Raw genomic sequence first — 18,391 nt, forward strand, 5'->3', positions numbered from 1 at the left:
TCGGTGCTTGGGTTGCTTCTTGGAGGGATTATCCTCCGTTGTCTTATCGCCATCCCCTTCTTTGGGGGTGTCCACCATGTATATGTCATACGATGAGGTGGCAGTCCAGCAGCCTGTGGGCGGTGGTTCCTGTTCGTCTCCTGCATCGTCGTCCATACCGTCGATGTCTTCGGAGCCGAAGTCGAGCATGTCGGTTAAATCGTCGATAGTGGCTACTAAGTGGGTGGTGGGTGGGGTGCGAATTTCTTCGTCATCCGCATCCCATACTAGCCGGACATAGTTCGGCCAAGGGTCTCCTGACAGGGAGAGAGACTTCAACGAGTTTATTACGTTGCCAAAAGGCGAGTGCTGAAAGATGTCCACAGAGGTAAACTCCATGATCGGTGCCCAATCGGATTTGATGGGCGCGGGCGCAAGCGGCTCGGAGTCCGTGGCCGGGGACAAATCCATCGGTTCGGCAACACGGGTCTCATAGGAGGTGAAGTTAGTATTCGTCTCTATCACCACCGAGTGTGCGGCCTCCGAGGCGGAGTCCATCCACCCGTCCTTAGATGGCGCAATTTGTTCCGGATTGAGGGCCGGAGTGGTTGCAGGTGTGATCTCCCGAACACTGTCCGACGGCAGAGCTAAATCATGCTCGTCGTGATTGTGCGACGTACCTAACATGGGCTCGAATCCATCGAAGATCAAGTCCCCGCGGATGTCGGCAGTATAATTCAAGTTTCCCAAACCTGACCTGATGGCCAGGGGCGTAGCTATTGATCAGCTCCAGATGGCCAAGCGAGTTGGCCCGCAGTGCGAAGCCGCCGAATACGAAGATCTGTCCCGGGAGGAAAACCTCACCCTGGGTCGCATCGTTGCCAATGATCGAAGGAGCCATCAAGCCTTATGGTGACGGCACAGTGGAACTCTCAATGAAAGCACCAACGTCGGTGTCAAAACCGGCGGATCTCGGGTAGGGGGTCCCGAACTGTGCGTCTAAGGCGGATGGTAACAGGAGATGGGGGACACAATGTTTACCCAGGTTCGGGCCCTCTCGATGGAGGTAATACCCTACTTCCTGCTTGATTGATCTTGATGATATGAGTATTACAAGAGTTGATCTACCATGAGATCGTAGAGGCTAAACCCTAGAAGCTAGCCAATGGTATGATTGTTGTTGTCCTACGGACTAAACCCTCCGGTTTATATAGACACCGGAGGGGGCTAGGGTTACACAGAGTCGGTTACAAGGGAGAAGATCTACATATCCGTATTGCCAAGCTTGCCTTCCACGCCAAGGAGAGTCCCATCCGGACACGGGACGAAGTCTTCAATCTTGTATCTTCATAGTCCAACAGTCCGGCCAAAGGATATAGTCCGGCTATCCGAGGACCCCCTAATCCAGGACTCCCTCAGATATCATTTTTGGTTCTCCTAACATTCATTTGTGCAAGAGGTTTGCGGCTTCTATGACCAAGAACTTTGAGATGTCACTCAATGCGGATTTGAAATTCTTTCTCGGATTCCAAATTCAACAATTTCAAGAAGGAATATTCTTATCTCAAGCAAAGTATCTCAAGGATATTCTAGAGAAGTTTGGCATGACTGATGCTAGTCCATGTAAGACACCCATGCCAACCAAAATTGTACTCACTGAAGACACAAACGGTATCCCTTTTGACCCATCTAAATACCGCTCTATGATTGGTTCATTGCTTTATCTTTGTGCATCTAGACCAGACATCATGTTCAATGTGTGCATGTGTGCTAGATTTCAAGCTTCCCCTAGGGAAAGTCGTCATAAGGCGGTTAAGCATATTCTTAGATACCTTGTTCACACCCCAAAGTTGGGTCTATGGTACCCCAAGGATGGTAAGTTTGATCTCATTGGGTACACGGATGCGGATTGGGCTGGAGACAAAGTGGATTGTAAGTCCACCTCCAATGCACGTCAATTTCTTGGACATTCCTTGGCAAGTTGGTCCTCGAAGAAGCAAAATTGCATTGCCCTCTCCACCGCCGAAGCTGAATACATTGCAACCGTCAGTTGTGCAACTCAATTACTATGGATGAGGCAAACTTTGAAGGATTACAGTATCACCTATAGAAATGTGCCTCTTCTATGTGATTATGAAAGTTCCATCAATACTGCTGAGAATCCCAAAGATCATACCCGCACCAAGCACATTGATATTAGGCACCATTTCTTGAGAGATCATGTGGAAAAAGGTGACATTGATATTGCTCATGTTGGCACAGATATGCAACTTGCAGACATTTTCACCAAGCCATTTGATGAAGCAAGGTTTTGTCGACTTAGGCGTGAACTTGGTATCTTGGAGCTTGACAACATTATGTGAAATCTAGTACCCATGCATGAATTTTCATCATGTCTTGTCTTGATGTAGGCATATATTTAGGGGGGGACACTCAACTCATGAGTACTCTCACCCTATGTAATGCATAAAAAGAACAAACACTCTCAAAGCTACCATGTTATTCTAACTATGGTGCTTTCAATGATGGAGTAGTGATTATGCACCCAAAGTTCATATTCTTGCGGTGCCATGTCACATATACTCACACATGGTGGCATCAGCCACCGCTCTTGTCATGAGAACAATATCTGAGCGGTGTGTTTTATTTTTGTTGGCATAGGATACTCACTGCTTAACATTGTGTCTTTGCATCTTACTACATATTGAAATCATCATCTCACTATCATTCTCATTGGCATCATAAAAATCACCTTGTCCTTCTCCAAATTTCCTGAGAACTTCCGGATGTCCGGCAAACTCCGGACTTCCGTAAATTTTGTTCTGTTGTCCTCATACCGGACGTCTGACATGACCGGCCTTCCAGTAATATCAACTCTGTCTCATCGCGTCGGACGTCCGGTTTTTCCGGTCGTCTGCTACGTGGCTTATCTGGTAGGTCTTCTCAGGTCCCGGACGTCTGTAAGGCACTGGTCGTCCGGTCAATTCCTGGCCCGCATATATAAGGCAGAGTGTGTTTAGAGCAGTTTCCTAAACCTAAATCACTCGATTCCTCATCTCTTCTTCGCCGCCGCTGCTCACTCTCCTCGCTGTGGTCGCGTGCCAGTCATGCTCCTCCTCATCTCAGCGCGGGTTGGGTGTCATCCCGGTTGCGCCTCCGGTGCCACCCCCTGGATCTCTCGTTCGTCCCCCGAGGTAGCACCTCCTCTTATTCTCCTCTCATCAATTGAACTTCTCTTCCATCTATGGAGGTGGATAAGTGATTTGGGTCTTCCTCCTCCTCTAGGTCGAGATGCCAAGGACCAACCACTCTGCTCGCAAGCAGGTCACTGGTGGGCCATCTCATCCGTCCCGCCATGGTGGTTCCGATGATTCATAAGAGCGGGATGATACGTCTCCAACGTATCTATAATTTTTTATTGCTCCATGCTATATTATATTCTGTTTTGGACATTATTGGGCTTTATTATACACTTTTATATTATTTTTGGGACTAACCTATTAACCGGAGGCCCAGCCCAAAATTGCTGTTTTTTGCCTATTTCAGTATCTTGCAGGAAAAAATATCAAACGGAGTCCAAACGGAATGAAACCTTCGGGAACGTGATTTTCGGAACGAACATGATCCAGAGGACTTGGACCCTACGTCAAGACATCAACCAGGAGGGCACGAGGTAAGGGGCGCGCCCTCCACCCTCGTGGGCCCCCTGTTGCTCCACCGACGTACTCCTTCCTCCTATATATACCTACGTACCCCCAAACTACTAGATACGGAGCCAAAAACCTAATTCCACCGCCACAACCTTCTGTACCTATGAGATCCCATCTTGGGGCCTGTTCCGGAGCTCCGACGGAGGGGGCATCGATCACGGAGGGCTTCTACATCAACACCATAGCCTCTCCGATGATGTGTGAGTAGTTTACCTCAGACCTTCGGGTCCATAGTTATTAGCTAGATGGCTTCTTCTCTCTTTTTGGATCTCAATACAATGTTCTCCCCCTCTCTTGTGGAGATCTATTCGATGTAATCTTCTTTTGCGGTGTTTTTGTTGAGACCTATGAATTGTGGGTTTATGATCAAGTTTATCTATGAACAATATTTGAATCTTCTCTGAATTCTTTTATGTATGATTGGTTATGTTTGCAAGTCTCTTCGAATTATCAGTTTGGTTTGGCCTACTAGATTGATCTTTCTTGCAATGGGAGAAGTGCTTAGCTTTGGGTTCAATCTTGCGGTGTCCTTTCCCAGTGACAGTAGGGGCAGCAAGGCACGTATTGTATTGTTGCCATCGAGGATAACAAGATGGGGTTTATATCATATTGCATGAGTTTATCCCTCTACATCAGGTCATCTTGCTTAAAGCGTTACTCCGTTCTTATGAACTTAATACTCTAGATGCATGCTGGATAGCGGTCGATGTGTGGAGTAATAGTAGTAGATGCAGGCAGGAGTCGGTCTACTTGTCTCGGATGTGATGCCTATATACATGATCATACCTAGATATTCTCATAACTATGCTCAATTCTATCAATTGCTCAACAGTAATTTGTTCACCCACCGTAAATACTTATGCTCTTGAGAGAAGCCACTAGTGAAACCTATGGCCCCCGGGTCTATTTTTCATCATATTAATCTTCCAACACTTAGTTATTTTCATTGCTTTCTATTTTACTTTGCATCTTTATCATAAAAATACCAAAAATATTATATTATCATATCTATCAGATCTCACTCTCGTAAGTGACTGTGTAGGGATTGACAACCCCTTATCGCGTTGGTTGCGAGGATTTATTTCTTTGTGTAGGTGCGAGGGACTCGTGCGTGGCCTCCTACTAGATTGATACCTTGGTTCTCAAAAACTGAGGGAAATACTTACGCTGCTTTACTGCATCACCCTTTCCTCTTCAAGGGAAAACCAACGCAGTGCTCAAGAGGTAGCACGGGATCATCCTCGGAAGCGTGCCGCCAAGCCTCGCAGTCCTGCTAGCGACTCCTCAACGGAGGAATCCAACTACAAGGATGAATTGGAAGATATGGAGCGGTCCGAGTATGTTGCGGTTCGCACCACTGCACCCAAGCCGGGGACTCGTCGACCCACCTTCAAGCCTCGTCCTCCTCCGGTGCAACCTCAAGGTGATGCCCGTCGCATCTCTCTTGAACCTCCACTACCTCTCGGTCGCCACATCAAAAGGTTCAACGAGGTTCCCATTGCTTCCTATCTTAAGCTTCGTCGTGATGTTGACCAATTTTCTGTTGCTAGCGACTTCCAAGACGATCGCTTTCGTACCAATGTCCAGGCAGACATTTTTACCACTGTCATCATTCCTAAGGGTCTGTCTCTGCATGTATGCATTGACTTAGAGCATATTCATGCTCATCTGGTGAAATATCCGGGGGCTATTGAGCTCATCGAGTCATCTAATCTTGCTGCTCCATTTGCATTTCAGCATGATTTTAACCAAGCTGCCATTCATCAATTCTATGCCACATGTTACTTTGGTCCAAATAACACCGTCACTTGGATGACCTCCGACACCGTGCTCACGGCGTCTTATTCTCAATTTGTTGCTGCCCTTGGTTTTCCTGACACCGGTTTCATAATCCATAGGGATGATCCCAACCATAGGCCCAAGGGCATTGAGGTCTGTGCGGATCTTCTCAAACCCTGAGATGAAATGACTAATGAGGAGAAACAGAAGGGTCTGAACCAAGTCTCCATTTGGCGCTCTCCTTTCTAAATTATTTTTCAGTGTGCCATTTGCACCATTTATCCTAAGATGGGTGACAAGGGGTCTTGCAATAGCTACTGCATCGATCTCATGCATCGCCTCTATGCGTCTCCCAAGGGGAAGATCAATGTCCCTCATTTTCTGTGGCATGAGTGTCGGGGAACGTAGTATTTCAAAAAAAATTCCTACGATCACGCAATATCTATCTAGGAGAAGCATAGCAATGAGCGGGGAGAGCATGTCCACGTACCCTCGTAGACCAAAAGCGAAAGCGTTAAGTAACGCGGTTGATGTAGTCGAACATCTTCGCGATCCAACCGATCAAGTACCAAACGCACGGCACGTCCGCGATTTGCACACGTACAGCTCGGTGACGTCCCTCGAACTCTTGATCCAGCTGAGGCCGAGGGAGAGTTTCGTCAGCACGACGGTGTGGTGATGGTGATGATGAAGTTACCGACGCAGGGCTTCGCCTAAGCACTGCAACGATATGACCGAAGTGTGTTTCTGTGGAGGGGGGCACCGCACACGGCTAAGAGAAACTTTTGTGTCCCTTTGGGGTGCCCCCCTCCCACATATATAAAGGGGGGAGGGAGGAGGAGGCCGGCCAGGGGAGGAGGCGCGCCATGGGGGGGGGCAATCCTACTCCAAGTAGGATTTGGCCCCCCTTTCCTATTCCAACAAGGAGAAGGGGGAAGGAGAGGGAGGAGAGAAGGAAAGGGGGGCCGGCCCCCCTAGTCCAATTCGGTTTGGGATAGGGGGGCGCGTGCCACACCTTGGCCTGCCTCCTCTCTTCCACCACTAGGCCCATGAGGCCCAATAACCCCCCGGGGGGTTTCGGTAACCCCCCGGTACTTCGGAAAATACCCGATACACCTCGGAACTATTCCGGTGTCCGAATATAGTCTTCCAATACATCAATCTTCATGTCTTGACCATTTTGAGACTCCTCTTCATGTCCGTGATCTCATCCGGGACTCTGAACTACCTTCGGTACATCAAAACACATAAACTCATAATACCGATCGTCATCGAACGTTAAGCGTGCGGACCCTACGGGTTCGAGAGCTATGTAGACATGACCGAGACTCATCTCCGGTCAATAACCAATAGCGGAACCTGGATGCTCATATTGGCTCCCACATATTCTACGAAGATCTTTATCGGTCAAACCGCATAACAACATACGTTGTTCCCTTTGTCATCGGTATGTTACTTGCCCGAGATTCGATCGTCGATATCACTATACCTAGTTCAATCTCGTTGCCGGCAAGTCTCTTTACTCATTCTATATTACATCATCCCGCAACTAACTCATTAGTTACATTGCTTGTTGCAAGGCTTATAGTGATGTGCATTACCGAGAGGGCCCAGAGATACCTCTCTGACAATCAGAGTGACAAATCCTAATCTCGATCTATGCCAACTCAACAAACACCATCGGAGACACCTGTAGAGCATCTTTATAATCACCCAGTTATGTTGTGACGTTTGATAGCACAGTAAGTGTTCCTCCGGTATCCGGGAGTTGCATAATCTCGTAGTCATAGGAACATGTATAAGTCATGAAGAAAGAAATAGCAATAAACTAAACGATCATAGTGCTAAGCTAACGGATGGGTCTTGTCCATCACATCATTCTCTAATGATGTGATCCCATTCATCAAATGACAACTCATGTCTATGGCTAGGAAACTTAACCATCTTTGATTAACGAGCTAGTCAAGTAGAGGCATACTAGGGACACTCTGTTTGTCTATTGTATTCACACATGTACTAAGTTTCCGGTTAATTCAATTATAGCATGAATAATAAACATTTATCATGATATAAGGAAATATAAATAACAACTTTATTATTGCCTCTAGGGCATATTTCCTTCAATGAGATCCGTCTCGCTTGTTTTCAGCACAAGCGGGCCTTTCCTCATGCTCCCTTTCTTTAGGCATTCATCAAGAGTGTGGCTCCATTTCCCATTGCCCGCACTCACTTGCATGAGCGGTGGGTCATTCCACCTCACATGGCGGATGATTGGGTCCCTAAGGACTCTTCCTCCTTTGTTAATGCTCGCCGAACTGCTGCTAGCGTTCCTCCTACTGCTCATTCTACTCCTTCCGGATCTGCATCCTTTGGGCGCATTGCTTGCTTTCTTGGGAAGGCTCACTCTGCCATGATGAAGGTTTTTACCTTTCACTGCTCCCAAAATCACGATGTTGTCACTTGCATGGTCACTTCCAAGAATGCTCTGAAGGCTCGTCTGAGAGACTCCGGAGTTTTCGATGTGAGTGATGATGAACGTCTTCCTGATGAACCACCTTCTGACTTTGGCTTTCCCTCGGGTCCTGAGTGGGCTGATTTCCTTGACGAGGCTGGTGGCAGTGGTGCTCATGATGATGATGATGATGCTATTTGATGATGTTATGACCCCTTTTGGGTATTTGATGCCAAGGGGGAGTAGGCACTTATCTATTTAATGCTATGATATTAGCTTGTATCGAACAAATGTTATGTTTATATCGCTTTATGTACTATGCTATGAGTGATGAACCTTTATGGGAGCCTATTATGGTTTTATGTTATCTTGTTTATGAGATTTGGTTGTGTTGGTATCATATTGAGGGGGAGCTCTCTTCATGCTTATTGTATTTATGCACATGTTTAGGGGGAGCTCCACAACAAAACCTTTCGATATCCAAAGTTTTTTTTTCATATTGAGAATTGCATGTATGTTGTCATCAACTACCAAAAAGGGGGAGATTGAAAGTGCAATCATGCCCTTAATCTTATTTTGATGTTGATGACAACATGCATATTGGGACTAATCATGTTTATCAAGTATATCTCAGGATTATGTCTCAAGGGCGTGTGTGGATCATGACTACGGACAAACACACACACACACACACACACACACACACACACACATATATATATATATATATATATCACTCAAGAGCGGAGATTCAAGACAAAAGCTTTGGCTCTTTTTCGGTTTGTTCTTCAGTATAGGGATCCCGCACTATTAAGAGGGGATCGTCGGATTTCATGAAAGACTTGCTCAAACCCACAAAATATCCTCTCACATCATCTCTGTTTTATCTCTAATTCTTCCTCTACCTTGTGCACAAAAACTGGTGTGATCCTGAGCTAGTGGACTCTGCTATCACCGGACGTCTGAAACTCTACGGACGTTCGACCTCTCACAACCGACCAAGCATCTGGCTCTCTCCGGATGTCCGGTGCATCTTCACAGAAAATAAATAGCGGAAATCCGGTCCCACCAGACGACCGGTCACCGGACGTCCGTTCTCCTCCGGAAATCCGGTACCACCCCAACAGAATACTTATTAACGGATTTCCGGTACCACCGGACGGCCGGTCACCGGACGTCCGGTGGCTGTGTGCCTCGTGCTTCCTTTATGGCCTGATAGGATTCCTAGCGACCGGACGACCGGCGGCCCGGCCGGACGTCCGGTCCAATCTGAGCCACCGGACATCCGGTGACCACCGGACGTCCGACAGCTCCAGTGCACTAAGTGGCTCAACGGTCAGTTTTACACTATCACTATATATAGCCTCCTCCCTCCCATGGGATAAGGTTGACCATTCACTTTGAGCTTTCCAAGAACACATCTCACTCCCTCTCTTGATCCCCTACACCAAATCCTAGATCCCCAAGGGATTTGGGAACATTTGAGAGAAGTTCTCAAATCAAGTGATAGATCCACTCCTTCCCCTTCTTCTCACCAAAGGAATTCATGATTGGAGCAAGTTCTTGAGAATTTCCCATTGTTCTTGTTACTCTTGGAGGTTGGAGACTCCTAGGCGGTAGGAGTCTTTCGGAGAGGAATCGACCATTGTGATTACCCTCGGAAAAGTTTGTGAGGGTTTGGAGACCACCCCAAGGTCTATCATTAGTGGTCGAGAAACGCCTTCGTGGTGTTGTCTCAAAGGGAGAATAGGGTGAGCCTTCATGGCGTTGGTGTGCCTTCGTGGTAACATCCACCTCTCTAACGGTGACTAGCTTCCCTCCAAGGAAGTGAACATCGGCATACATCCTCGTCTCCCGAAGTTGCGGTTATTCCTAACCCTAACTCTCTACTTGTGGTTACTTGTCTCTTAGCTCTTACTTATCATATTACTTGCTTACTCACTTACTTGTTTATCTTGCTTAGCCCTTAGCATCATACTTGTAATTGTTAGGCTCACTTTCATATTCCGCATTATTGCCTAAAATTGCTAAGTAATAATTAAAATTTGTAATTGTACCTATTCACCCCCCCCTCTAGGTCCATCTCGATCCTTTCAAGTAGCTCATAAGCTTGTTGGTGTTGCCAAATACAAAGTCACCCATACTTGGTTAGATAATCCTCCCGCCCATATTGTATCTCTGCAAATGAGTGACGTAACCTTTGATTTCCAATGAATAAAGAGGTACTTCACTAAAAAAAGATGTGGCCAGCCAGAAAATTAGGGTTTTGGTTGACAGGACTTGGGCTCTTTCATCACTGTTCAGTCGAAAAAACCCGCATAAGGCTTATGTGGTCTCCATGGACGGCCAGCAACCAGGCCCACCGTTGTGTGTGGCGTGTGTGATGTCACCACTGACGGGCCTCACTTTCGATATGTTAACGGTGACTTTCTCCTCCTGAATATATATATTGCCCAATTATTTCTTTCTATGTTGTATAAAATAAACAAGACTAGCAACATCTTATCACGATTTACATATGCACGAAGCAATATCTTTTATGGTGCACGTTAAAAGTATTTTACTTTCCTTACTGATTACTAAATTTGCATCTATTATCATGATACATGGGTTTTATATAAATGCAGTTAAATAATTAGTATGTGCTGTGTGAAATCTGTGCATTGCATTTTGTCGGATTGCTACCGATGATAAACCTCTAGATTTTTAATTACCCTTTCTCCTTTTGAGATTAAGCACCCCTTATTATGTTAACCCCAAGTCTCTTAATGAATATCTTTAAAAAAAATATCCCCGCACGGGGATCCAGGTTATGTGTTTACAACAAGAATCTATTAAAAAGAATTATATGGGTATGTTTATAGATTAAAATGTTAAGTGTCCTGCGACGTCACATATGTAACACGTAATCGTTTTCTGCATCCCTGTGAAACCTAGCCACCACACGTGAGGGAACATGCACCACATTTGCGCCTCAGAGGGATTCCTCTCCTCCACCGGTTGCTCCCGCAGCTACGGGTTGGAGGGGAACTGTGTGACTTTGTTTCTGCGCATGTTCAATAGTCTAGTGGCTTAGTTAACTATTCGCCTCGAGTTGTGGCGATGGCGGTGACGAATAAGTCTACTCTAGATCTCAATTTTAATTCTCTCAGCTATTGGTGTTGAACCTGGTTGTGGTGTCTGCAATGTCCCGGACCCTTTGGATTTGGGCGGGACGCTTGGTGCGTTTTGGTATCAATGTCGAGGTAATGCTCCTCATCTTCTTGCTCTTTGTGGTGGTGGTGACGTGGTGTTGAGGGAATCCAATGCCTTCGATGACGGAAGACCAGCCATTTGGGACCGGTTTGATGTTTCCGCGACCGTTTTTTGTGCTAGCAACGAGGTTGTGGTCTCCTTTTATCTCTTTGGGTGTTTTCTTGATGCGACATAATGCTTTGTGACGGTTCATACTTCCTCTTTGTTACAGTGGCGCTCTTCTACTACTGTTGCAAAGTTGACAATTTTCATGAGATGGTTCAGGTCGATCTATACAAAAGACTTCTGCATTTACGACTTCTTCATAGTGTTGGTCCAGCCGAACATTAGCACCATGACTTCTCAATCGCATATAATACCATAATGTCATGTCGGCACCGACAATGAAACGATGGGGACCGTGCGGCTTCAGCTTATGCTGGATATTGAGTTTTTTTTTTGCTCCTTGTTGTAATTTTCATGTTTTTTGACATGTCTTGTATTGTTGAAAGAAAGTTCTTTATACAAATCCATAGGCCTATTGCTACACGTTCATGTCGTCGAGGTGTTCGACTTGTTGCATTGCCAGTCGCGGTAACCCAAATTCGCCATGCTTCCGGGGGCGTAGCGCGAGCGGTCGCACGGCCACATGCACATGGCCAGGCCGGCGCTGAAGACGCTCACGACCGGGCCACCGGAAGCCAGGGGTGAGTTCATCCGTCTCTGCTCAAGCGGTCGCCTCAAGGATGCCCTCCACCACCCCTTCCGGGACGTCCTCTGGTCGGAACCTACCCTCTTCGCCCACGTCTTCCGGGCCTGCCGCGCCATCCCGCTCCTCCGCCAAATCCACGCCTTTGCCGCCACCTGTGGCGCCGCCGCCGACCGCTTCACCACCAACAACCTCATGCTCGCCTACGCGGACCTCGGCGACCTCCCCACTGCGTGCAGTCTGTTCGAGAGAATTCCGAAGCCGAACGTCATGTCCTGGAACATTCTGATTGGTGGTTACATCAAGAACGGCGACCTTGGAAGCGCTCGGAAGCTGTTCGACGAAATGCCCATGAGGAATGTCGCCACCTGGAATGCCATGGTCGCTGGGCTCACCAATGCAGGGCATGACGAGGACAGCCTGGGGTTCTTCCTTGCCATGCGAAGGGAGGGATTGCATCCTGATGAGTTTGGCCTTGGGAGCGTGTTCAGGTGCTGTGCCGGGCTCTCTGATCTTGTCTCTGGACGCCAGGTCCATGCATATGTCCTGAGGTGTGGGATGGACATTGACATGTGTGTTGGAAACTCGCTGGCTCACATGTACATGCGGTGTGGGTGCCTCGCAGAAGGAGAGGCCGTTCTCAAAGCGCTTCCTTCTCTTACAGTTGTGTCATTCAATACCACAATCGCTGGTAGGGCGCAGCATGGAGACTCCGAGGGAGCATTGGAGTATTTTTCCATGATGAGAGGTGTTGGGATAGCGGCTGATGTGGTCACATTCGTTAGTATCATTACCTGTTGCTCAGATTTGGCAGCTCTCGCACAAGGTCAGCAAGTTCACGCACAGGTTATCAAGGCTGGAGTTGACAAGGTTGTTCCAGTCATTACTTGCCTTGTGCATATGTACTCTCGATGCGGATGCTTGGGTGACTCGGAAAGAGTTTATTCTGGTTATTGTGGATCAGATCTTTTTCTTCTCAGTGCAATGATCTCAGCTTGTGGGTTCCATGGGCAAGGACATAAAGCAGTTGAGCTGTTTAAACAGATGATGAATGCAGGGGCAAGACCTAATGAGGTTACTTTCTTGGCCCTGCTATATGCGTGCAGCCATAGTGGTCTGAAAGATGAAGGCTTGGAGTTCTTTGAGCTTATGACCAAGACTTATGGACTGCAACCAAGTGTGAAACACTACACTTGTATTGTGGATCTTCTTGGGCGATCAGGTTGTCTGGATGAAGCAGAGGCCCTTATCTTGTCAATGCCTGTACGTGCTGACGGGGTCATATGGAAGACACTGCTATCTGCTTGTAAGACCCAGAAGAATTTTGACATGGCCGAGCGGATAGCAGAGCGAGTCATTGAGTTTGACCCTCGAGATTCTGCGCCTTATGTTCTGCTATCAAATATTCGAGCTACCAGCAGGAGATGGGGAGATGTCAGTGAGTTAAGAAAAAACATGAGGGAGAAGAACGTGAGAAAGGAACCTGGTGTCAGCTGGGTAGAGCTTAAGGGTCAGGTGCATCAGTTTTGCACAGGAGATAAATCTCATCCAAGACAAGGAGAGATCAATGAGTACTTGGAAGAAATGATGGCCAAGATCAGGCAATGTGGATATGCACCAGACATGAGCATGGTGTTCCATGATATGGAGGATGAGGAGAAAGAGGTTAGTTTAACTCACCACAGCGAGAAATTGGCGATAGCATTTGCATTTCTGAGCTTACCTGAAGGAGTTCCTATCCGAATAATGAAGAATCTACGTGTGTGCGATGACTGCCATGTTGCTATCAAGTTGATGTCCCAGGTCACTGGTCGAGAGATTGTGGTCAGAGATGTAAGCCGCTTTCACCATTTCAGAGATGGCAAATGCTCCTGTGGAGATTATTGGTGATGAAAGCACTCAACTGTGTGTATCTTTTCCATTTGCTGCGGGGAACAAGATCTGTATACTTGGTTCATGGAATTTTTGAAGTCAGCAGGTTTTGGTCTACTCAACTGAGGGATGGGCTATTGAATTGGCTGTTTTGAGTTTCAACTAGTCTGTACCAATCCGACCTGTACTCTGGAAATCATAAAATTTGCTGGATCTTTGATCCTCAAAAATAAATGCATTCACTCTGATCCTCAAAAATAAATCATTGCCTTCTATAAGTGATGGACTAGCATTTTTCGCCCAAGTCTTGGTAGAATTCTGAAGTTCAGGATATGCATTTTGTATGATATGAATATTTGTGGACAACTCTGAAATACAAGATTTGGTTTTCTCTACAACTAATTATCTGGTTGTCGTTGTCCCATCTTTCATCTCTTGCCAATATATATGCCTTTATTAATAATTAAATATCTGCTCAGGATGGTCATAAAGCTGGATCATGTGTTGCTGGAGCCCTGGAGGTTCTGGTCCTTCTGAGAGTATGACAGTGGAAACTATCGGTGCAATTATACATGGAGCAACAATAGTGCAGCGCTACAAAATGGAAGGCAAGTGTCTCTTTTACTTTGTCATGCAATAATTCTGATTGGAATGTCAAGTGACATTGTTTTTATTTTTCATTTCGCTGGATGTATATTTTGGTCAATAAGAACAGTGGCCAGGGTCCACAGGCAGCTGCATATATGCATTGTACAATAGTTCCATTGAATCTCGTTTTGCATTGAAATTAATTTTGGATTTTGTCTTTCAATTGGCTGTGCTTGGTTTTGAATAAGATTGATAGTTAAATTTTCTTTTTTGAGGTCATGGCCTTTGTTTGTACAAATTGACAGCATTGTTTGCAGATTCCTCGGGTTTATTTCTGTTCCCTCTTGTTGCTCATCCATTTGATCTCTTGATTCACTGGCAATTATGCAGAAAGGTTATTATGCTGCCCTTTTTTTCTTTTCCTTGTGAGGGTTTCTTTACCTTGGGAATGGGCTCGTTGAAAGAAGCAACCAAGCCCAATGGCCAATGGGGGTCTTCAGACACACTCAGGTTCTATTCTTTGGCCCGCAGATTGCTGCCAGATTTTTGTGTCAAGTCATGTCCAGACCTGACCATATGGACCGTGCTTCTAAGGCGCCGCCCGTGGGCACGAATTTTTGGCCTGGCACAATACACGAATAAAAGGGCCGGGACGCCATGGAACAAAGCCGATCCCCGAAGCCAAGCCTTAAGGCCAGCCCGGCACGTCCCTTTTATTCATGGGTCGGCACGACACATCTCGGCACGTGGCGGCATGCGGCCCAAGTTGGCCCAGAAGGCCTTTTTGGCCTTCAAACCTAAAAAACAAAAGGCCTAGAAGGCCGAAGCGGCTCACAAGGGCTCAAAAGGAACAAAGGCCGGTCCACAGGCATGCCGGGCCGGCCTTGTTCTGGCGTCTGCCAAGCCGATCCTCGAGCTGAGGCCTTCGGACTGGCACGACAAGACCCTATTATAAAAGGTCCGACATGGGCCGTGGCATGCCAAGCCTTTATATTGGTGTGTTGGGCCGTGCCGCCCCATATGGCCAGGTCTCACGTCACGGCGCTCTGCTGGGCGCTTCCTATTTCGCGTATAGCTGCATACCTACCCACCCATTCCCACCCCCGCGCCCCATCCTCTCCATGGGTCGGCGCATTCCGATTTTCTCTCCAACGGTTTTGGGAAGGTTCTAGAACCTTCTTCAAACCGGGGTTTTCCTTTTTCTTTGTTTTATTCGGATTTTTTCCTTTTTTTGTTTTTCTTTTCCCTTTTTTGAAATCCATGAACTTTTTTTCAAACTCTTGAAAATTTTCGAATTCATGAAGTTTTCCAAATCCACGATTTTTTTTCAGATTCATGTACTTTTTTGAAAACCATGCACAATTTTTCAAATTCGTGAACTTTTATTAAAATACGGGTCAATTTTCATATTCATGAACATTTTTTGAAATCCAAGAATATTTTCAAATTCGTTAACATTTTTTATAATCTGTCACATTTTTTAAATTGATGTACATTTTTTGAAATTCCGGAGCAATTTTTGAAATACACAAATATTTTTTGAATTGACGCCATTTTATTTAATCTGGGGACATGTTTGGAGTTCATGAATATTTTTAAAAACCGGTGAACATTTTTTGAAATTGGTGAACAGTTTTCTGAATTCACAATTTTTCTTGAAATTTATGAACATTTTTTGAAATCCGGGAACATTATTCAAATTCATGAACATTTTTCAAATATGCGAACATTTTTAAAATTTTGGAATATTTTTAAAGTTCGTGATTTTTAAAAAATCTGTGATCACTTTTAAAATTTTGGAACATTTTTTGAAACCCGGGAACATTTTTGAAATCATGAACATTTTTCAAATTTGGAACATTTTTAGACCTTTTTTTTTGCAAATTCGTGAATCGTTTTTTAAATTTAGAATCTTTTTTGAAATGCCGATCATTTTTAATGGAGCAAAAAATAAAGTACAAAAGGAAACGAAAGAAATAAACAGGGGCGCCCGACCCCGTAATGGGCCGGCCTCCCGGCCCAAGCGCGTGCGGGGGTGCCCGTTTGCTGCGCTAGCGCCGCGTAGTGCGGGGATTAGGACCTCCCCTCCGGGCTGATCAAGCAGGTCGCCTCACCAGCGAGTCATCAGATCAGAGCGACTCATCACCAACCCCCACACCAAAGCAAGCGCGAAGGTCAGAGCTCCCCGCCCCCGCGCCATGGCTTCCCCGTCCCCATCCCCCTCCCCTCTCCACCCGCACCAACTCCAGCAGCACCCGCTCCCCCCGCACCAGCACCCCCACCCGCAGTACCAGACCCCGCCCCCTTCGATGCCCCCGCCGCCGGGGGCGCCCCCCAAGGCCATGGATCTGGAGGTCACCGTCGTCTCGGGCAAGCACCTGAAGAACGTCAACTGGCGCCGCGGCGATCTCCGCGCCTACGCCGTCGCCTACCTCGATCCCTCCCGCCGCACCGCCACCCGCCCCGACGACGCCGGCGGCTGCAAGCCCGCGTGGAACGAGCGCATCACCCTCCAGCTCCCGCCCCACCTCTCGCCGCACGACCCCTCGCTCCTCCTCTCCCTCGACGTCTTCCACTCCAAGCCGTCCGACTCGCCCAAGCCGCTCGTCGGCTCCGCCCGCTCGCCTCTCCGCGACCTCCTCTTCCCCGCCAGCCCTAACCCTAGCTCCGATTCCCCCGCCTCACCGATCATCACCCTCCCGCTCCTGCGCCCTTCCGGACGCCCTCAGGGCAAGCTCCGCATCCGCGTCGCCCTTCGCGAGCGCTCGCCTCCTCCCCCAGAGCCGCAGTATCCGCCTCCTTCCTCCTCCCCCTACTATTTCCCAGCCCCTCCGCCTCCCACCTACTCGGCACCGCCACAGTACGGCTCAGACCAGTACTACCGTCCTAGCGGGTACTACTCCGCGCCACCGCCACCGCCTCCTTCTCAGTACGAGTACAACACAGGGCCCTCTGCGCCTGTGGAGTACGGCAGGCAGTATGAGCAAAGAGGAAGGACTGAGGGTGTGACTGGGCAGTATGATCCGAGAAGGACTGAAGGTGTGACTGGGCAGTATGAGCCAAAAGGAAGGACTGAGGGTGTGACTGGGCAGTATGAGCCAAAAGGAAGGACTGAGGGTGTGACTGGGCAGTATGAGCAAAGAGGAAGGACTGAAGGGGGGACTCCGAGCGAAAGGTATGGATTAGGCGCTGGGCTTGCTGTGGGTGCAGTTGCTGGGGCCGTTGGGGCACTTGCGATTGATGAAGGTGTGAAGTATAAGGAGGAAAAGGCGGCAGAGAGGGTGGGAGAGAAGGTGGCTCCTGCCGCAAGGGACGATTACAGCGAGTATCGTCGAGAGTATTGATGGGAGTTCATGTGGGTGAGGATGCGCTGTGAGTCGGTTCTTCTCAACTCCTGTTAATGTGGGAATAAGTTGCAGTGTGATTTTGTGGTTTGCTCTGTATATGTATATATTTGCTTGAGAGACATGAATTACTATGGTGCTTGTGCTTATGGCCTGCGCATATTTACATATTTGGTCTGTACCATAAACGTTTTGTGATTACCTTTGAAGCTGTACCCGCAACTTGATGTCTGCATAATTTGTCTCTGATCTGAGTTGTGTCTTAAGTCTGTTCCATTAGTATCTGTATATCTGGTTTGGTGCTTGGCATTGCAGTGAAATTCAATTTTATGCTTCTTTCAGTCAAATTTTATTGCTTTGTTGAACAGCGTACCAAATTTGATATGATTTTTTTTGCTTCTAACTCAAATCTACACGTGATTTGCAAGTTTGCATTTTTCTGCAATGTTTTCTAGTTTTCTTTGATCACCCTGTGAGCCAAGTATTTCGTATTTTAAAAGCCATAACATGTTCAGAGTTGTCATGCTTCAGTTTATCTTGCAGAAAACACAGAAAACATAGAAAGCTAGATTGACGTTGCATGGATTTGTTTCAGAATAAATCCACCATAATGGAAAACAATGTAGGCAGATTTTTTGTTTTGTATACCTCGAAATTTTAAACACCTGAACCTGTGCAAACTCACCCTAGTCCTATGTGCTATTTAGGAGCTCTTGTATATTCT

The 18,391-nt window shown here is 47.0% G+C and overlaps 2 protein-coding genes across 3 annotated transcripts; both read left to right on the forward strand.

Annotated features, from left to right (window-relative positions):
- Positions 1–11,682: 11,682 nt before the first annotated feature.
- Positions 11,683–14,526, forward strand: LOC109767791 (pentatricopeptide repeat-containing protein At2g41080). Its single transcript, XM_020326512.4, has 2 exons — positions 11,683–13,841; positions 14,215–14,526. Exon 1 carries the CDS (start codon positions 11,804–11,806, stop codon positions 13,751–13,753), a length of 1,950 nt encoding a protein of 649 aa, XP_020182101.1. The 5' UTR covers positions 11,683–11,803; the 3' UTR covers positions 13,754–13,841; positions 14,215–14,526.
- Positions 14,527–16,430: 1,904 nt separating this feature from the next.
- On the forward strand, positions 16,431–17,933 carry LOC109767789 (uncharacterized). 2 transcript variants are annotated; one of them, XM_073510889.1, is made up of 2 exons: positions 16,455–17,440; positions 17,480–17,933. In XM_073510889.1, the coding sequence occupies exons 1-2, from the start codon at positions 16,522–16,524 to the stop codon at positions 17,665–17,667; spliced, it is 1,107 nt and encodes a 368-aa protein (XP_073366990.1). In that variant the 5' UTR covers positions 16,455–16,521; the 3' UTR covers positions 17,668–17,933. The 2 variants fall into 2 exon arrangements, with proteins under 2 accessions (XP_045090973.1, XP_073366990.1); XM_045235038.2 differs by having other exon boundaries at positions 16,431–17,933.
- Positions 17,934–18,391: the final 458 nt, after the last annotated feature.

The sequence above is a fragment of the Aegilops tauschii genome, chromosome 3 (assembly GCF_002575655.3).
Source record: "Aegilops tauschii subsp. strangulata cultivar AL8/78 chromosome 3, Aet v6.0, whole genome shotgun sequence".
In the NCBI taxonomy this organism is placed as follows: Eukaryota; Viridiplantae; Streptophyta; class Magnoliopsida; order Poales; family Poaceae; genus Aegilops; species Aegilops tauschii.

Coding starts and splice junctions, on each gene's coding strand:
- LOC109767791 (XM_020326512.4), top strand. CDS start 11,804: ATGCACATGGCCAGGCCGGCGCTGAAGACGCTCACGACCGGGCCACCG.
- LOC109767789 (XM_045235038.2), top strand. CDS start 16,522: ATGGCTTCCCCGTCCCCATCCCCCTCCCCTCTCCACCCGCACCAACTC.